At 44.6% G+C, this 21380-nt stretch overlaps 1 protein-coding gene and 1 pseudogene across 3 annotated transcripts; one reads left to right on the top strand and one right to left on the bottom strand.

Annotated features, from left to right (window-relative positions):
• Positions 1-71: 71 nt before the first annotated feature.
• Positions 72-20601, bottom strand: Prkrip1 (PRKR interacting protein 1). 3 transcript variants are annotated; one of them, XM_063234275.1, is made up of 7 exons: positions 20410-20601; positions 18738-18816; positions 16958-17058; positions 10746-10831; positions 9098-9165; positions 4782-4811; positions 72-1497 (listed from the first exon to the last, which is right to left on the bottom strand). In XM_063234275.1, exons 1-7 carry the CDS (start codon positions 20533-20535, stop codon positions 1397-1399), a joined length of 591 nt encoding a protein of 196 aa, XP_063090345.1. In that variant the 5' UTR covers positions 20536-20601; the 3' UTR covers positions 72-1396. The 3 variants fall into 3 exon arrangements, with proteins under 3 accessions (XP_063090345.1, XP_003470178.1, XP_063090346.1); XM_063234276.1 differs by lacking the exon at positions 72-1497 and adding an exon at positions 1691-4180; XM_003470130.5 differs by lacking the exon at positions 4782-4811.
• Positions 18922-19695, top strand: LOC106027722 (protein FRG1-like; annotated as a pseudogene).
• Positions 20602-21380: the final 779 nt, after the last annotated feature.

Here is a 21380-nt window from a genome sequence, read left to right as displayed (position 1 = left end):
GAGTCCAGAGACAGGAGAACTAGAACAAGTCACAAATAACCAGCCAGTCCCCGACACAAGAAAAATACAAATTTCAAAATGTACAACCAGGGCGTGTGTTAATTTATTAGGGCTGCCGCTTCATTTTGGCTTCCTGAGAAAGAAAAGCTCCTGTGACTCAACCTACCAAAGGGACAGATGTTAGCACAGATATCATGGGGCTCAGAGCGGGCCAGGGAAATCTATGCTACAGAAGTAAAAGAAAACGTTCCTGTGTTTCCCATCATTCAAAACAACTACTTCCTCAATGCCATCCCAGCCCATAAAAGGCTCACACAATACACTTAGGAGCTGGAGATAATCCAAAAACAGAGCAAAGGCTTTAATGTGAAACCAACTCTGTCAACCCTGTTCACCTGAAGGCAGTGAGGACAAAGCTGTCCTGTCACCTGGCAAGCGCTTTGGCTCCCTGCAGTGTCCGGCACTCTGGAGGTGCCTTTCTGTGCTAGCCAGGATACACATGTGGGTCTGGACATGGCTGGCTGCTTCTCTGCCCCCAGCACCCAGAGAGAAGTCCCCAGGAGTTTCCCCAACTGCCAAGTGTCGTCATGGGGCTGGGGATTTAGCTCAGTGGCATAAGCACCTGCCTTGTAAGCAGGTAGTCGTGAGTTTGATCCCCGGTACCAATTAAAAGAAAAAAAGCCAAGTGTGGTCACTTCAGGCCCCCATCTGTTTAGATCCCCTTTGGCTTCTGGATGAAAACGCAGCTTTTGAGATACCCCTCCCCCTCCGGTACGGCTAGGACCCCTGTGGGCTTCCATTGGTTCAACCGGGTCTGGATTCTTTCCCTGCTTATTTCTCTGGCCATCCAGCTTCCCTAGAAGCTCTTTCCATACAGCAGGCCCCTGGCTCAGCCCTCTGCTGCAGCAGGGGCTGTGCTCCCCACGGGAAGCCAGTGATGCCCACACCTGAGTCAGCCTGGCGCCCAGGCTGCATCGCTGCCTGAGTCTGGAAGCAGGTCCACGTCACAGGACCTGTTCAGTCTTGAGGCCTCTCTACAGCTTTGGTGATTAAGGTTTCACATGTCTGAACAAAGCCTAGAGGTTTTTTGTTCTTTACTGTAGAAATGTTCTCTCCCAAAAGCCTGCCCCAAACTCCTCACGGTTTGAATATGAGAACAGGCGCCAGCCACTGGTGAGGCCCTTTCCCCTTCTAGCAGGAACATGGCGGGATGCCGTGAGGCAGTGTCCAGAGCAGCCCCCTGACCACAGGGTCCCAGTCCCCCCAATAGGCAGGCAATGAGCACTGCGGCTTCCATGTGCTCCCTAAGCATCAAGTCCATGCAGACCGAGGTAGGTGCTGCCCCTGCTGGGTGCACTGAGGGTCTCCTAAGGCTCGTGACAGGCGCCGTGCAACCTCATCGCCCCATGATGAAGCTGGGGTTGTCTTCCTCCTCCTCTTCTGTTCCAGACGTCTCCTCAGAGCTACTGGCTGGCTGCTCCTGGGACTGACTGGCTCCTGTAACCACACAATGCTGGATTACAGACCTAGAAAGTCTGCCCGGGGAGTGAAGGGGCACCTCTCCCAGATAGCACAGCCTGGGGCTCTGAGGTGATCCTCCTGGTCCTCCAGGGTGCTCAGCACGACCTTGAGCTTGCCAGGTAATTACTTATGCCACTGAGCTACATCACTGGCCTGGGACCTTACAGTGTTAGGGATAAAACAGTACAACTATAATTATGGTATTAACATAAATAAAGATTACACATGAAAAAGCGAAGTTACAGAAATGATGTTAAAATGTTACACTTATTTTACCTAATGAATACAGGCAGCAATTTTGACTTTATTTTCTGCATATTCAAAAATTTTTTTAAATTTTAAACTATCTTTTCTCTCAAAAGACAAAAAGGAGGGCTGGGGGCACAGCTGTAGACCGTGAGTGTTTAACATGCACAGCCCTGAATCCCATCCCCAGCACCATGAGAAAAAAAAAAGAGGGGGAGACAGGCAAAGAAAATAATAAGATGAACACCCCAATAAGCTGCTTTGTGTCAAGTCCTGACTGGAAAGAGTTAAATCCCTGCTGGAGGAAGCAATTCTGCGAAGCCAGAGCTGAGAGCCAGAAGAGCAGCTCCAGGCACCTGGCTATGAGTTGCCAGCCCCTCTGCGCAGTTCAGCAAAGGAAAGAGGAGGGGCGGGGCTACACAACAGAAAACTCTCTCACTCTATAAAGTCTACACCCACATCCGGACAGGCATACACACATGTGATTTTCTACACTTGACAGAGTCTGACAGGACAATAAAAACCAAATAAAACCTATTTAAGAGTTTGCATGTAGACAGTGATGGCCAAATTAAAGGCCCTGGGGCCTACAACAGCCAATCAGGTTGTGACAAGTTGTGGGGTTGGGGCTGGGGTATGTGCCTGCCACAGTAATAGAGCTGAAAGCAAAGGCCCTTGGAATTTTGGGCTCTGGACCCTCTCTCTACTCCTCTCTCCTAGGGTGGCTTTCTTTCCTCTCCTCTCCTGCAAATATTTTTGTTTTCCCTCTTTTAAAAAAAAAATTAATCTCTAATTTTTTATTGATATGAAGTTTATGACCTTGCTGAGATGCGTAGACAGACCAGCACCCTCCGACTGTAACAGCAGCTTTCAAATTTAGCTTTGTACCTAACAGTGCAACTTAAAACCCGAGGAGAGTGCTTCTAAATCCTTATTTCTCAGGTGGTGGGAATTCTGTCCTGTCTGTCCCAGTAATCTTGAAGGCATCTTTGACAGCAATGCCTGGGGGAAAGATGGGTGCTGCATCTAGTGGGCAGAGGCCAGGGTGCTGTTAAAAACAGGGCGCAGCCCCTCCCAACAAACATTCCAGCAAAATGGACAAGGCTGAAAAACAGTACAGGAGCACCTAGCAACAAATCACCTCAGGGCCACCCTGGCTTTCTGTGGCGGGCAGGTCTGCTAGCATAACTAAGACTCATGTAAAATATATCACTTTGTAAGTTCCAGGTTTCAGAATAATCCAAATTGGCTTCATGCCATCATCTAGATGTGAGTTCCACAGTCACTGGATCAGCACAGAGACCAAGCAGTGACACTGCCTCTCCAATGACACAGCAGAACAGAACACAACTGCTGGCCGGCGGCCCCTCACTGCTTTTTAGAACAGGAAAGAGAGTGATTGGAGCTCCCCCTACTCCCCCAGTGGTGCACCAGGGCTACTCTGTGGTGCAACTAAGACATTAATTCCTATTCATTCAGTGGGAGAACCAGAAGTCATGTTACTCTCTCACAAGAAGAAAAATAAGGAAAAAAATGAAAGCGAAAAATAAGGAAAAAAATACACGCCAGTTTTATGACAGTTACTGCTGTAACACTCCTATTTACCTGGTACAAACTGCTGCCTTTGCAGCTGAGTAGGGCTCACAAACCAGACCAAAGATCTGCACACTGGTCTGACTGTAGCCCAGAGTCCACGCAGAAACCGAGAGAAAATTTCAGAAAACGGTATTTATTCAATGTGATGCACTGTGATATTTTTCAGCCTACTTTATCCCTATTTTTACAAAGATAGCTACAAACTGAATTCCTGCCTTAGTGATGAGAAAGGCTCATAATCCCCATTTTGAAAGCCACAGCGCTCCATGGTACAGTACCACAGTGGGATGTCCATAGACATCTTTCTTTCTGCCCAAATTGTGAAGCACAAGGCAGGGGAGAGGCAAGGCTGTTTTAAACAAGGTGGAGGCCTTGAAGGAGGTGTACTCAAAAGTACTAGTATGATCCTGAACATTCTTTATAGCTCTGGACAAATTAAGGAAGGGTAACGAGAAGCTGGGCCCGATTTCATATGCTTGCAATTCAGCACTTTGGGAGGTGAGCAGGAAGATCACAAATTCAACTTAATGACTTAGTGAGATCTTGTTGCAAAAACAACTAGGGCTGCAGCTTAGTGTGAAGGCATTGTTTCAATTCCCAGCACTACAAAATGGGGGGTGGGGGCTGGCTACTAAAAGCTGCAGGATAATCAAAGGGTTAGGAAAGGAGCTTTAAGGAACTTTAGCACACTGGGCACAGTGGTACACATCTATAATCCCAGCATATCGGACGCTGAGGCAGGAGGATCACTGTGAGTTGGAGGCCAGCCTGGGATACAAAGTCAGCTCAAGACCAGCTCAAAATGCAAAGTGAAACTCTGTCTCAAAGAGACAAAAAAAAAAGTTACTAATTGTGAAATTCTTCAACCATGACATATCTTTTTTTTGTCGGTATTGAACTCACGACCGCTGACCGCCTGCTTGCAAGGCAGGTGCTTATGCTGCTGAGCTAAATCCCCAGCCCCAACTATGACATATCTTAACGATAAAATGGAAGCCCAGAAAACCAGAAAATGTGAGATCATAGAACAGGAGAAGATGGGAAGAGACATCAGGCTGTCTTCTGGGCTCCTGCTGAGTCCCATAAGCTGGGACGCGGCAACCCTTATCTCAGCTGCATAAGCACCAAGCCAAAAAACACTCAGAAGGAAACGGAAAGAACTATGTTCAGATTGGCCACTGAGTGGCACACATGGGACACAAGTGTGTGGATGGAAGCCCAACCCACAAAAGGAGGTTAGAACTCATGTTTGGACATAATCAAACTGACTGTCACTAGGTGAATATCAATAAGGCCTAGAGAACTGTGGTGCTACCAACAGTCAGAGTCTACGTTACAGGAAAAAAATACCCAGCTCATAAAAAAAAATCAGGAAAATCTGGGGACTGGGGGTTTAGCTCAGCAGCATAAGCACTTACCTTGCAAGTGTGCAGTCGTGAGTTCCATCCCTGGTACCGATAAAAATGAAACAGATTAAAAAAAAACCAGGAAAATCAACTTACATGGGAAAAGCAAATCAACAAAGGCCAATGCTGAGATTGCCCAGAAGCTGGAATGAGCAAACACTTTACAAGCATCTATTTTAAAAAATGTGCAGGAGGGTAGACACTGTTGAGTGAAATGGAAGGCAGAAGACAGAAACTGTAGCAAAGACGGCATATGAGGAGGTGGAGGTCGGGGCAGGCAATTTAGAGACCCTGTCTCAAAGGTCCAAAGGCTGGGGATGCAGCTCAGTGTGAAGGGTCTGGGTTCATCGTCCACTACTACGAGGGGGGTGGGTGGGGAAAGGGGAAAGAATTGAAAGGAAATTTTAGGACTTTTCAAAAGAACACGAAAATTGAAATAAATCAGAAAAAATTATCAAATTTGATAACAGACATGCCTCCAAATTCATGCATAAACATCACACTCAAACTTCTAAAATCTAAATATAGCTCCCCCATCTACAGTCTGTGGCTGCTTGAAAGCTGGCACAGTATCAAGGCTTACACATGCAGACTGTGTGCTATTATACACACACCTACCATACCAGAAATTAGGCACGTGACGAGATTAATAGCAACTAATAATAAAGTATAACAATTATATTATAATCAAAGTTATGTAAAACTTATGATATTGCTGGAGTTTTCCATTTAATACTTTCAGACAGTGAGTAAATAAAAGCACAAAAAGCAAAGTTTTCAAGTTCCAGGTAAGGGGAACTTCATTACTGCACTAAAAAAATCTCCAGCAAAACAAAGCAATGACACAACAATTCAAATGACCACCTATTTACTATCCGACACCACGGGCGCAGAAGACCGTATCCACAGTGCTGATGGACACACCAGCCAGAATCCCAGGTCCTGTGACAAAGGTCAACAGACAGGAAGGGAAGAGGATGCTGACCTGTTCTGAGTGAACAGAGAAGGATGTTCAGAAATGAGTGAACGTCAGGAAGGAGGGGAGAGGAACAGGAACAGTATGAGTCTGGTTAATGTTTGAAACTGTCCTCTGGAGGTCTTTACAAACATGTGACATTTGACGATAAGCAGAGTCAGGGTGGTGGCCTGCACCTGTAACCCTAGTATTCAGGAGGCTGAGGCAGGAGGCTCAGGAGTTCAAGGCCAGACTAAACTACATAGCAAGACTCTGTCAAAAACAAGCAAAACAGTTCCCCTCTTCCCTCCAAAAGAAAAGAATCACAAAAGGAAAATAAGCTGAACCCCTAATGAAGTTTTCAAGGTCCGAAGGTATTCATTTGTAAGACAAGTAAAAGGTCCTGTGTGGGGGAAGTCTCAACTTCCATTTTGGTTGATGCAGACCAGAAGCAGACTGCAAAGGCAGTAAACAGACAGCAATCCCAGAGCAACTGCTTAAGTGCTACAAAAGGGGATTAAAGAATTAAAGACACAACTGACAAATCTAAACAGGATAAAAAAATGTTCAAATGAAAGCCAGGTATGGTGTTTGCCCACCTGTAATCCCAGCACTTGGGAGGCTGAGATAGGAGGATTAGCACGAGTTTGAGGCCAGCCTGGGGTACACAGTGAGTCCAAAGCTAGCCTCAATTATACAGCAAGACCCTGTCTCAAAACAAAACAGTTCAAATTATTCAAAAAAAGACATAAAGGGAGAAACAAAAAACAGAGACAACAATAAGCAAAATGGTGAACCTAAATCCAAGCATACTAATAAAAAGTTTGACAGACCAGATTAAAAAAAAAATCAGTACAGGTTGTGCTCATGGTAGGGGCTTGCTGAGCAGAGGCAAGCCCCTGGCTACCATTCTGGCAGGGCAGAAACCAAAGCCCCCAGTATTTACAGGTCATGTCCTTCAAACACAACTAAAGTCAAGAGAGATGGAAACACTTCCAGAACTGCAGTCGTACCTCTATATCCCAGAGAAGAACTCTAGAAAAGTAACAAGAACGCTAGCAAAGACTACAAAAATCACACTTCTTCAGAACAGTGAACAGCTCCCTGGGCTGTCTGAGAAAAACACCTGGATCCCTAAAGTAAGAATTCTGAGGTGCTCCAATGCGCCTTATTCCTCTTCCCCTCTCAACCCAGCAGCTGTGAAAATCAGCAGCCAAGAGGGGCAAGCAGCCTGGGAGTCGCATCCCTATAGGGTCTGTCTGGCTCCTTGGAAAGTTCTCGCAGCTGATCTGATTGGGAGCACAAGGAGTGAACAGCAGCTTCCCCCAGGGTACTTGTCAACTGCAATCCACGGCAACAGATTACTATGGCAGGCCTAGAGGCCTCCGGAGCCCACGCGACCTAATGAACTGAGGAGGAAAAGCTGGGACCTCGTGTAATGCTATGCACATGCCCAGGAAGCCCTGCAAAGGCCCCAGTCTCTCACCTCTGCTGCCCTAAGCTCCGTGCAAGCAGGAAGTGAAGGTTGAGCAAACTGCATTTGGCTTGCCAGGGTAGGTGCCTGGCAGCATCAACAGTAAATGCCAAATGGGGAGGGTCACGTGACCCAAAGCTCAGAGACCTATTTTTATAATACGGGCGTCCAAACTATAGTATCCCATAGGCCGGGAGTGATGGCGCATGCCTGTAATTTCAGCTGAGGAGGCTGAGGAAGGAGGATTGCTGTGAGTTTGAGGTCAGCCTGGGCTACAGTGAGTCTAGGGCTACCCTGAACTACACAGCAAGACCCTGTCTCAAAAAAACAAAAACAGAAACAAATTAAAGAATCCCCTCAACAGAACCTCTCTCTTACTTTTATGCCAATTCCACATGCGGATCAAAGATGACCAAGTGGTCTACTTGAGGGATGAGGTCCTAACAGATACATTTTAGCAGTTTCAAATAATTTACTCTAGGAGAGAGTGAGGGATGCCCTAAAACCATCCAGTGTGTCACCTAGTGATGCACAACTCTTGAGGGAGTTGGTTCTAGGAGAGGCCAGAATTTCAATAACCTGTGAAAGTCTGGTTTTATCCTGAGCTCAAAACCACAATCTCATACCTAGGAGCCAGCTGGGTCAACCAGGACAGCCACCAACTCAGTCCTGAGGCAGACAGCTGCCTTTTTTTTTTTTTTTTGGTACCGGGGACTGAACTCATGACTTTTGTGCTTGCCAGGTTTGCCTTATGCTGCTGAGCTAAATCCCCAACCCCAGCTGGCATGTTTTGGTCTCAGAATGCTTGGCACTTTCTGGCTTTTTCTTGGCCATTGGGGACCCTGGATGGCAACCCAGCCTCATGACAAGTTTGGAGGTACAGGATTAGGAACACCATGCAATGCTGAGCCAATCTCCAACCCTCATTCCTCCTCATCAAGAGACACTCTTCTGGTCAGGGGCAGCAATCTACCAGCTCCCAGCGAGGGACTACACTGTTTCAGGTAATCATGACAATTCTATTTTCTGTTCTTCTAACCTGATTGCAGGTGGGCATGGCCAAGTGACCTAGTATGTAAGGTTACATCTACTGCACACTTCTGGGGAAACTTTTGCTCTCCAGTTTAAAAAAAAAAAAAAAAAAAATACAAGAGAGGAGGCAGGTACCTATAATCTCAGCACTCTTGGAGGCTGAGACAGGAAGATAGCAAGTTCCAGCCCATCTTGGGCAACTTAGTGAGACCCTGTTTCAAAATAAAGTTAAAAATACCACCTCTTGCCCCTTCCTCCTGCTTTGAACATGGGAATGATGGCAGGAGCTGTGGCAGCCATCACACACTCTGAAAGTAACAGCCAAGAAAACTGCAGAGACAGAGGGCTCAGTGCTGCTGAGATGCTACACCCAGTGGGCTTCCACCTACTACCAGGCTTCTCGTCATGTAAAAGAAGCAAACTCTTTTAAGCACTGTGAGCTGACTTTCTTGGCAGATATATTCTTAACTGACTTGGCAAGTAACTCAATCAAAACCAGGAGACACAGTGAGACTTCTACTAGGACTGCTGAGATAGGTCCTGAACCTTTCCCCTGCTGAAGAGTGAAGCAGGGTGCAGTGTGGGGAGCAGCTGCAGGCGCCTCCCAACCTAAGGCCCATGAGAGGCCAGGAAGTGGGGGATGCATAAACACTGCAGCAGTGACAGCCCTGCCAGGAAGCAGCCAGAAAGAGCCAGCCTGGACTCAACGAACACCAGCAGCTTTTTTTTTCCTGCTGAAGCCAGCTTGGCTTTCTGACGCTCGCAACTAAACCAGAACCGGTACAAAAGCTGTCTTTTCCTCAATGGCAGTCACCCGCCCCACACTACGGCCACAGGATGCTGGACAGTATGAGAAAGGCCACTTGCCTTCCTTCTGTTTCTTCTGTTCAAGTTTCATCTTCTTTGCCAGCAGTTTCTTCTCTTTTAACTTCTGGCTACAAAGGTAAAAACATATATACTGATTGGTTCCTGAAATATCTTGTTGCATGATTTAGAAAAGAAACACCTACTATTTAAATACTTTACACTAAGCTGGAGCAGGTGGGGCATGCCTGTTAATTCAGCTGAGAGGCCAAAGCAGGAAAAGGACAAAACGAGGGCAGCCTGGGCAGCTTAGCAAGGCTTCACCTCAGAATGCAAATAAAAAAGGGCAGAGCAGGGCATGGTCATGTACACCTGTAACTTCAGCACTCAGGAAGCTGAGACAGGCAGATCGCCATGAATTGGAGGCAAGCCTGGTTTATATAGGGAGTGCAAGGCCAGCCTCAACCACATAGCAAGTATTTGACTCCAAAGATAAAATAAAATAAAAAGGCTGGGAACCAGATGACAGTGCAGGCCTCCAGTACCAGCAATCTGGAAGGCTAAAGCAGGAGAGTGTAAACTCAAGCCCAGCCTGTACAATTTAGCGAGCCCTATCTCAAAAAAGGTGTGAGGTTGTGGCTCAGTGCAAAGCCCCAGGGTTCACTGCCCAGTACCACTAAAAAACAAACACTAGAACATTGGAGATGTAATTTAGGGCTCTGGGCTCTATCCCTAATACCATAAAAGCAAACAAAAAAATCTTTATACTATCACAAATACTAAAATTAAAGAAATACTTTCTCAAAATTCTGCTATTCCAACATTACCAAGCTGTTTTCACTATGACTCAAAATCAAATTCTGGGGAGTCCTGAGATAATTAAAGCAACTCCCAAAATATTACAGATATATTCACTCATATTCATTCTCTTTCTCTCTCTTTTTCCTTTGTGGTATTTGGGATTCAATCCAAAGCCTTCACCCTGAACTACATCCCAGGCCTTTTATCTTGAGGCTGGGTTTCACTGAGTCATTAAGTTGCCCAGGTTGGGTTTGAAGTTGTGATCCTCCTGCCTCAGCCTCCCAGAGTACTGAGAGGTGTACTCCCCCTCCACTTTTTCATCCCACAATATGTAGAGACTGTTTTTGGAATCCTGCTCAGCTCTCTGTAAGTTGAGCAACTATTTGTTTAAAACACACACACACACACACACACACACACAAATACATACATGTATGTGTGTGTACATATGCAGAGCCTGTGTAGGCATGTAGCAATTTGGGGAGGTGACAGATTCTTATTTAAGAGATCCATTAAATGGGATGTTCAGCTACAGCACTTACTGCAGAAAGGCAGATGTGAAGGACACAAATCCTCACTGCTGGGCTCTGAGGAGTCTATATAGCAAGCTGTGGGAGAAAAGACTCGCTTCCCCCTGGTACAGAAAGCAAAGTCACCCTCCGGCTGAGGATATTTTCACATCCGTGACCTCTGCAGGTCACTGCGGACTTCTGACTGCAATGACTCTCCTCACTCATTAATGCTCACTTTCAGGCTGGGGCTGCAGCTCAGTGGTAGAAGGCCTGCCTCGCATGGAGGTTCAGTGCCCAGCACCCCTGGAACAAAACCAACAAAAAGCCCCAACAACCACCCCAGTGACACTTCCTGCCAGTTCGCTTCTGCTAAGTAAGAGCTGCCACAGTGCTCCTACCGCTTTTTCCGACGCTTTGCAGTCTGCTCCTCTGCAGCAAGTTTATTTTTTTCCAGTCTCTTCTGAAACTCTGCATCCAATTTTTGCTGCAAAAATTGTACGTGTAAATACAAATGTTATATATATACACATATACATATGCATAACAACTACACACAGAAAAACAAAACATATCCCTTAGACCTATACTCCACACTAGCACTCTGCTGGCTGTTCCGCCTGGGCAGGGTGGGAGAGTTCTATAGGCCTCACCACTTGGGGGACGTCAGGCACCAGGCAGGTCCCCAGGGCCGCTTTATTTTAAAAGCTTCTCCCCTAGGCAGGACAGGTAATCAATACATCGCTCTCTGATGGTGACATAACTCAGACCACTGCCATACACACAACAAAATCTGCAGGAGGAAACAAACCCAGAGGGAGCACATGGAGGCCTCCTGCAGGGCAGAGGCAGTACTGGCTGACCTGCGTTCACACAGGATGCCAGAGGACCATAGTGGGGAATGTTCAAGTCCTCACCCTTGCTGTAGCCACCAAGGGCATGGTTTTAAAGCAGCCTAACCCATGCACCTGCTGCTAAACACCAACACTTGTGCACCTGTGTGTACTGTATTATTTCCTGGCAGTTGATTCTAAGCCTCAGCTGCTCATCTCTAAGTATACAAGTCTAATGTATAAGCCAAAAGTTTTACTCACTCTAGAAAATTCCCTCATACCTTTACCCAATCAGCCCCTGATCCTGCTCTGAGATACAGTTTTAATTTCTTCTCGCAGAGAAAGGCTGTTCCTGTTCTAGAATTTCACATAAATTGCATCATATAGTATGGTCTCTTTTGGGTCAGGCTTCTTTCACTCAGCATGGATTTTTTTTTTCCTGGTACTGGGATCAAACTCATGACCTTGCACTTGCCAGGCAGGTGCTTACGCCACTGAGCTAAATCCCCAGCCCAGATTTTTTTTTTGGAGACACAGTCTTACTAAGTTTCCATCTTGGGCTCAAACTTGCAATCCTTGTACTTGGCCTTCTATAGTGCTGGGTTTACAGGCGTGCACCACACATCCGGCTCACTCAGCAGGTTTAAAAAAAAAACATGTGGCTGGACACAGAGGCACATGCCTGTAATCCCAGCACTATGGGAGACTGAGTGCAACTGAATGCAACTCTGAGTCCTACCTGGACAACTCAGCAAGACCCTGTCTCAAATTTTTAAAAAATGAATCATTCAAGTTGTTGCATTTATCTGCAGTTTGTCCCTTCTTATTGCAACACAGTCGCTCTGAAATGTGCCCCAAAGGCCCATGTGCTAAAGGCTGTGACGTCACTAGGAGGCGGTAAAACCTGTAGCTGACAAGAGTCCAGTGGAAGAAAGGTGAATCACTTGTGACACTGAGCTATGGGCCTTTCTTTCTCTCTCTCTCTCTCTGCTTCACAGCCACCGTGAAGTGAGCAGCATCCTCGCCTCATGTCCTGCCATGGTAAAGATGCCATGACAGGCCCAAACTGTCAGGGACAGACACACTGAAACTGTGAGCCAAAATCAAACTTTCCTTCTTATAAGCTAAGTGTCTGAGGTATTTTGCACAGCAATGGGAACCTGACACAGTGGTAATTTATTTTATATTTATTAATTTATTTTATTAATTAATGCTGTTTGATTTTTAAAGTATTTTATTGGTTACATAAAAATTCTCTAGAAGAAAGCCAGATGTGCTGGTGCACTCCTTAATCCCAGCACTTGGGAGGCTGAGGCAAGAGGATCACTGCAAGTTCCAGATCAGCCTAGGCTATAAAGTGAGCCAAAGGCCAGCCTGAACTGCATAGTGAGACCCTGTCTCAAAAGACAAAAAAAAAAGTCTCTAGAGTCTGATTTTAAGACAACGTAACTTTTTCCCCTACTGGTAGCAGAGATCACACTCATGACCCCACGCTTAACGGGCAAGGGCTTGAGCCACTGAGCAAAATCTCCAGCCCTAGAGTTTGATTTTAATAACTTATTGGAAAGTCAAATGCTATTGGGTAAAGTGGCTTTCCTTCTCATAAATAGCAGACAAATACAAATTTGAAAGTATCTGTGCCGAAAGAAAGAAAGAAAAAAAGAATGTCTCTCTGAGTCTCCTTAAGATGCACAAATGTATTCCATGAAATTACTAGGTATAATGCCTATGCTGTGGAAAAGAATTGTTTTTTTTTAGTATATGTGCTGCGAGCACAAATTTTTTTAAAAAGGCCAGCCTGAACTACACAGTGAGACCCTGTCTCAAAACAAAACAGCCAAGAATTCTTCAAAAACTAGAAAAAAAACAAAACAAAAAAACTCCTAAAATGCCCAAAGGACCTAGTTCTGTAGAAGACATTAAAGCATGAACACAAGCAAGTACAGAAAAAGACCAACAGCAAGGGCTTGTGGCACAGGTCTGTAATCCCAGCACTGGGGAAGCTGAGGCTGAGAGTAAATGAAGGACAAATACAGTCCACACTGAGTATCATCAACAATCGACACCGAAGTCTGGTCGGCTCAATCTCATTTCCTGATGTGCCACTCACAGCCCGCTTTCAGGCTGGAAGCAGTCTCTCTGACTGCTGGGATTGAGTGAATCTTACATGTTGTTGTTACTTGTGCATATGCTTGTCTCTTGACAATGTTTTAATTACTCAATATCTCTTTAACTGCTCAATAAATACTTGAATGAATGAAAAGAATACATAGGAACACTATACAAATGTCAATATATTTTTTGATTCCCATTCATAGTCAATTAAAATATACAGAATCAGCCAGCACCACCGAAATCACAGAATCAGCCAGCACCACCGAAATAAAAAACCGCTTTTACATATGTGGTGAAAGACATGCAAAATTTCTACAAATCATCAAGATATAAAAAAAGACCTAACCAAGTGGAAACAAACAAACAAACCAAAAAACCCCACAAAATTTCTTAATGAGCTGATTAAACACAACATTCATTCTCATCCAAGTTACAGATTCAATGCAATTTTAGTCCTCTTCAAGAAACAAGATCTTAGCAGGGAGCAAATAACTCAAACTTCAGTTATAAAAGAAGTCAAATGCCCCAAGGGGCTGCTCGTTGTGGCGCCTCCTCTCTGCTCTTACCAGGTGCATATGATGGAATCTACCGCTTTGTTTTAATTCAGAGCCTGGCTTCCTCCACTAGAGTAGAGTAAAGGTGTGAGTGGGCACCTCGCACCTCAATCTCACACTCTCAGCTCACACAATGCTTTCAATGCCTTTTAAAACACACGTGGACAAGCCAGGCATGGCGGCATAATCCTGTCACCCCATCACTCTGGCAGGCCGAGGCACAAGGATTCAAGTTTGAACCCAACCCAGCCTCGGTAACAGTGATAAGTGTGAGCCTGTCTCAAAATAAAAATAAAAACAGGCTGGGGCCAGAGATTTAGCTCAGCAGCATAAGCACTTGCCTAGCAAGCGCGAGGTCATGAGTTTAATGCTTGGCGCCAATAAATAAATAAATAAATATAAAAGGGCTGGTGTAGGTCAGTGCAAAGGCTCTGGGTTAATCCCTAATTTCACCAAGAGGGATAACAAACAAAACCACACCTGTATCTTTAGAATCACTTCAGGTAACTTTTTTTTTGGGTACTGCAGATCCAACTCACAAACTCGAACTTGCCAGGCAGGCATTTACACTGCTGAGCTAAATCCCTGGCCCAGTAATTTATTTTTTTAGCACATCATGGCACCAAAACTCAATGTAGAGAGCTTGCCCTCTGCCTTTCGGATTCTGCCACAGACATGGAAAGGAAGCTGGTTTCCCTGATGACCATACCTAACTTTAAGGCATTCAATGTAAGTAATTGTGAATCAACTAGACAAAATGGCATCATCTATTCAAAACAAGACTGAGGCTTTAGAAATGAATCACAAATGATACTCCAATGTTGAATGTTGCCTTATGGCAAACTCCAATCCTCCTGGGGCACGCTGAGCGCTGTATTTTGGGTTATACTGACAAGATTAGACATTCTGCCAGCTTTCTCTTGGATCACGTGGCTACCAACTGTGATTTTAAAGAAATCAAAGAAAAAAGATTTATCTATGTTTACTTATTCTTAGTGCCTCAAAAAATGGCCCAGTGCAGAGCAGAGCCAACTGCAGGTATTTTGGAAAATGTGCCCTCTAGTGGAAGCTGTATCAAACTGCAAGCATATTTTCATCAAATGGCTCTGCTGTACAAACTGCTACCTACAGGGAGATCTAAACCACCACTTCTCCATGTAACACCTGACTGGCAGTGGTTATGTGAAGAACTGTTGCCCAATTGGTCCTATGTGCTACCATGACTTTTAGTTCTTTTTTTTTTTTTTCAGTATTGGAGCCTGAACCCAGGGCCTGCACATTCAGCTACATCCCAGACCTTTTTCTTCTTTCAGGCAGGGTACTGCTAAGCCATTAAGTTGCCCAGCCACCAAGTTCCCTCACCTCAGCAGGCTGGTGGGCATCTGGCACCATATCTAGCTATGATCCTAGTGCTGCATAGACATCAGGGTCTCTCAATTTCTGTGGGGCTTTTTAACTGCTCTTAATTTTATTTTTTAATTTAAATTTATTCTTAGCTGTTCATAAAACACAAAAATGAGGTACAGATAACAGGTCAGGGGTAGAGTATTTGCCTGGCATGTGGTTTGATCCCTAGTACTGCACAATATAAAATAAAAATAAACTGAAGTTCAAACTATGTTTACGAGGTGCTATGTGATGCTTTAATACATGTAATCCTGCGTAATGTTTAAATTAGGTGAAATGTGTCTCCTCAAATTTTTATTATATAGCTGTGTGAAAACATTCAAAAACCACTGTCCTGCTTTTATGAAATATGCAGCACAATCTCCTCACTAGTCGTCCCACTGTGCAACAGCACACCAGAGCTTCTGCCCTGCTCTATACAAACTCAGGGCCCATTGACCCACCTCCCACATCCTTCTCTTGTACATCCAAGGAGTACATTTCAGGCACATCAAGGGAAGACATTTCAGATCTTTAGGGGGAGAGGGGCACATGCCTGTAACCCCAGCTACTCTGAAGGCTGAGGATGATTGCAAATTTGAGGCAGGTCTCAGCAACTCTGCGAGAACCTCTCTATAATAAAACATTTAACAGGACTGGGGATGTAGCTCAGAGATAAAGGACTTGCTTAGCATGCATGTGGCCTTGGGCTCAATTCCTAGCACCAAAAAACAGAATGAACCAAAAAAACAAAAAAACAAGAAAACCAAAAAAAACCCCAAACACCAGAAAGTTAATATTTTTTTCCTCTTTGAGACAAAGTCTTACTACATTGCCTAGACTGTTCTCAAACTCCTGGGCTCAAGCAATTCTCTCAGCTCCCAGAGTAGGTGGGACCATAAATGTATATCATAACATCCAGCTTTTAATGGTTCTTTTTTATAGTGCAATAAAACTCTCTTATTTTATTAGTACATGTCTGCAATATGTGCAGTTCTCAAACATCTTGGGGAGTAGGTACATGTATACATAATACAGCCCTCGCATCTCCCTTAATGATTCCTAAAGTACAAATTCATTCATTTATTCTTTCTTTTTGAGATCGGGTCTTGCTATATAGTCCAGCCTAACCTTGGACTGAAGCAACCTTCCTGCCTCAGTGTTCTGAATCCTGGGATTACAGGTGTGTGCCATCGCACCTGGCTAAAGTATACTTTCTTAAACAATTCTCAAGCTGGGATCAACTGCTTGACACTTGTCATGAAAAAATGCCACTCAAAACAGAAAACTCAAATCCTTAAAGAAGCAGACACACTGAAAGCATGCCACTACTTGTATCAAACACACAGAGATAACTACATTTAAACACTCTACCAGAGAGAGAAGAAGGGGGAAGAAACACCCTCCATTGGTGTGGGAGCTCCTCCTTGGCCTTTTACTACATGCTAGATCCAGATGCCAAAGGGCACAGGGACTGTGTACTGCCCTTGACACACACAGGAGACTCCTGCCCCTCATTACTCTCCTAGTGTAAGCACCCTGGCACGCTGAGCCTGACTTGTGTGGATGGAGGACGCAGACCTGCAAACAACTGTATTCCCCTTCAAACACTTTCTTTAAAACAATATATGTGTGTGTGTGTGTGTGTGTGTGTGTGTATTTTTTTTTAAGGTGGTAATGCACACTGCCCTGATGCAGAGCTCGCCAGTCTTCCTGCACACTGACCTTCTCCGCCATGGCATCCATGTAGTCCTGCCGCTGGTACTCCCTCCTGCGCAGGTGTCTGTACACATGGAACTCCCCACTGCCAGCCCCAGCACTTGAACCTACAGGCAGAACAGTCCAGAATTCTAGATGAAATCCAGTTACCAACACAAAACTGGACACAACAAACACACAAACCAGAAATCATGGACGGGATCATACCCGCTTCTACCCAAGAGCAAGCACAGTGCTCAGCACATCATAGGAAACATTCAATACCCTGCCGCATGAGACTTACGATGGATTCACTAAAAATTCTATTTTAACAGTATTAAAAGGAGGAACAGATTGTGATTCAAAGACCAGAGATTTATAAGAAAGCTATGGCCTCCCTCTCCACTTTATTTTTTTTTTTTTTTGTCTTTTTCCTTTTTATCGGTACCAGGGATCGAACTCACAACTGCCTGATTGCAAGGCAGGCGCTTATACCCCTGAGCTAAATCCCCAGCCCCTCCACTTTATATTTGACTTTTTTTTTTTTTGAGACAAGGTCTCAGTAGACTTTGAGCTCACTTTGTAGTGCAGGCTGGTCTCGAACTTGTAGATTCCCTTGCCTCAGCCTCCCAAGTGCTGGGATTACAGGTGTGCATCACCACACTTGACAACATTTGACATGTTAGACATTTTGTAAGTTAAAATATGTCTATGATGCATTAAGTAAAAAGAAGTGAGCTACAAAAATAGTACTATGTGTAAAAGAACTCTTTTTTTTTTTTGTCTTTTTCCTTTTTATCGGTACCAGGGATCGAACTCACAACTGCCTGCTTGCAAGGCAGGCGCTTATGCTGCTAAGCTAAATCCCCTGCCCCTAGAACTGATTTTTATAAAAACTTTTTTGGGGATGTACTGGGGGTCAAACTCACAACCTCACACTTGCCAGGAAGGCACTTAGGTCACTGAGTTAAATCCCTAGCCCCTAGAAACATTTTTTTTTTTTTTTTTGGTCTTTTTCGTTTTTATTGGTACCAGGGATCGAACTCACAACTGCCTGCTTGCAAGGCAGGCGCTTATGCCACTGAGCTAAATCCCCAGCCCCTAGAAACATTTTTTGATACGGGGTCTCCCTATGCAGTTTAGGCTGGCCTTGAACTTGCAGCAAAATCCTCCTGCCTTAGCTTCCCAGGTATTGTAATTATAGGTGTGTACCATCAGATCTACCTTAAAAAACATTTTTCATAATTGAGTAGTTTTTGTTCTTTGTTTCTTTTGAGACAGGATCTCATCATATAGTTCAGGCTGGTCCTGAACTCAAAGCAATCCTTCTGCCTTGGTCTCCTGAGTGCTGGAATACAGGCATGTGCCACCACACCTGGCTCCTTGTCCTTTTTTTGAGACAGGGACTCAGTAAGTTGCTAAACTGTACAGTTTGGGCTTGAACTTAGTTCTATCCTCCTGTTCAATCTCCCAGAGTGCTGGGATTATAGGTGTGCTTCCAAATAGTACATTACTAAGATTAATGTAGAAGAACACATGCCTTTAAACCTAGCACTCTGAAAGCTGAAGCAGGAGGGTCATGAATTTGAGACCAACTTGGACTACAGAGTGAGTCTGAACTACACAGTATGATACTATCTAAAAAAAAAATTAACGCAGAATAGTTTTCTAATGGTAAAACAAGCAACTATGCTCCTTCATTGTAACAACAAAGTATTGGAATATTGAATATCTTCCCTACCAAATAACCGACCATTTCTATGTCGTGAACAATTATATTTACAAACACACAGATAAAATACATTACCCATAACATCTCGGACAAATTCTGGGGGAGGTCGAGGTGCCCATTCACTCATTTTTTCTGGAATTGGTACAGCTTTGTCCTGCAGTATTTAAACAGGAAAGCATTTGTAAGTTAAAAACAAATCTGCTGACAAAGTTGCATCTTTTACAATTAAACACTATCAAAGGGATTTAGAAGTTTCATCAGAACCATTGCTGAATACGCTTATGTAAAGTCCACCAAACTCATGCTCAACGGAACAAAGCCAAAAAAAGGAAGAAAAAAGAGAAAAATAGAAAAGGATGAAGAAACCTAAATTGACATTGTTGGAATATGGTGGACAGTAGCCAAATTTGGTGACATTTCAGAAACTATTGCCACTGAAATGGACAAAGGACCTACATCCATGCTCTTGAAAATGGTTTTTTTTACACTGAGAGAACCACATTAAAAAGTTGATGAAGGTCCTAATCCTCCAGAGCAGTTTGCTGCTATTGAACTGTCTGATTCCAGAATTGCCCTGAAATCTGGCTATGGACAATATCTTGTATCAATTCAGATGGATTTCTTGTTGGACGTTCAGATACAATTGGACCAAGAGAACAATGGGAAAAGTATTTTAAAATTGGAAAATGGCCTTATTGGCCACAGATAGTTGCTTTATTAGATGTGATGATGCTGGTAATACAGAAACAAAATGTAAAAGAGCAGAAGAAATGATAAAGATGAGATCCTGTGGTGAAAGAGAAACCAAGAAAAAAGATGGCATCCTAGAAGACAAAGGTAATGTAAAACAATGTGAAATCAACTAGGTAAAAGAATTTCAGGGTTTCCAAGACTTTAAACTTAAAATCCGCAAAGAAGACTTAAAGTCAATAAAGATAGTTAAGTTCTTAAAAAGGCGCAAAAAGACGGATTTTTATAAGAGACACTTCTGGACAGGAGAGCCAAATTGAAAGCTGATAGATCCTGCAAATGACCAGGATTTTTGTTGCTGCCTACTTTTGTCTTTTTCTGAATAAAATATTCAGTGGTAGTGCTTCATACAAAAATGTCCATCGAAGAGGGATGCTTTGCTCCTGAAACCGAGGTCATTTTATGTTCTACCCTATCTTAAGTTTCTTTAGTTCACCCTTTATGCTTGGGTGTAAAACAGCCCCAGACTTCTGAGGGCTGCACTTCCCAGAACAGAACTCAGAAATCTAAACCACCAATCACGGCTAGAAACGTCCAATTTTAACACTACGACAGTTGACTTTTGCTAATCAAAGATATAAAAACACCGTTTCATCCAGTAGTTTTTATGACCTAAACGATTGAGGCCTGGACTGGGAGAAAGCGAGGCGAGAACTGACTTGTCCCCATGTCTCCGCCATGCTTCTTTAACAGTTGGAGCTGTCTGGAAGAAATAAGCCCTTTTTGCTAAGCTACAGATTCTCTATTTTCAGCCTAACGTTTTATTCTGGAAATTAACCTACAGAAAGCCTCAGAGCGCTCCACAGCAGGCTAGCCTTTAACAGAAGGACAGCGGAAAGCTCACTATCTCCAGGGCAGCCTGAGCCTCCAAAAGGACTGTCCTGTGGGAAGGGTACGGAGTTCCAGAGTCTGGCGGCGCGCAGGGCTGGTCGCGGGCCCTCAGAGGCGCGCAAGCAGAAGGAAGTAGTTTCAGCCGGGCAGCAGAGCCCCGTCTTACCGGGTTCTTCATGAGCCGCTCCAGCTTGAGCTTCTGCTCTTCCGCCGCATTTTTGGGGATCACGAGAGTCTGTGGCTCTTTCTTTGGTCTTGGTGGTCGAGCTGCAGAAGGGGCCGAACTTGCCATGGTAGTTTTGCTGTTTCCCCAGGCAAGCGCCTAGGGCGGCGCACGCGTATGGCGTCAGAGATGCGCCTGGCACGCATGCGCACCGAGTCCACGGAAGGGCTGGGGCGGAGTCGCAAACCGGAAAGAGGTCGCTGAATATTCCTGAGCTCGAAGTTCTCCGCGTTTACTTAGCTCAAACTACTTGATTCCATTTTCTGTTTCTCATCAGTGCGCCTGGCGCTCACAACGCTGGCGGAGAGGTGGTCCTTAATGTCCCTAGTGGCCTGTCTTCAGCTGACTTCTCCGGTTTCCGTATTGGTCAACATCTCTTCTTGCTCTGCTTCCCGCGCCTCTGGTACCCGCTTCCCCCATTTGAATACCACAGCGCAAATGAGTAGTCAAACTCTCCGAAAACTGGGGCCAGATATTCTTGGTCAACTTGAAATTAGCTGGCTCCCTCCAGCTATGTATTTGCGAACCTAATGAGCCTTCCTTTTTTTGGTGGGGGGCGGCAGGTACCTTCCACGTCGAGTTACATCCCCGCACTTTTCTTATTTTTTGAGACAGGGTCGCATTAAGTGGTTCTATTACCCAGGCTGGCCTCAAATTTGCTATCCTGCCTCAACCTTGCAGAGTACTGGATTTACAGGAGTACACCATCGAGCCTGGCTGATATCATTTAAATTGGTAGACTTAGTAGATTTTTTCCTGTAAGGTGGTGAATCTCACCTAATTAGCTGAAGTCCTAAGTAAAGCTGAAAACTCAACCTCCCTCCAAGTAAGACGGAATTCTTGCCTGGTGGCTTCTGCACCAGGAGATGCAGCATTAGCTTTTTGTCCGGCCTTCAGACTGGGGCTGAAAGGTG

Source organism: Cavia porcellus, unplaced genomic scaffold, assembly GCF_034190915.1.
Source record: "Cavia porcellus strain 051 isolate PalLab524CR breed Dunkin Hartley unplaced genomic scaffold, mCavPor4.1 scaffold_23, whole genome shotgun sequence".
In the NCBI taxonomy this organism is placed as follows: domain Eukaryota; kingdom Metazoa; phylum Chordata; class Mammalia; order Rodentia; family Caviidae; genus Cavia; species Cavia porcellus.
Note: the sequence above shows the minus strand (reverse complement) of the source record. Positions and strands in the feature narration are given on the sequence as shown.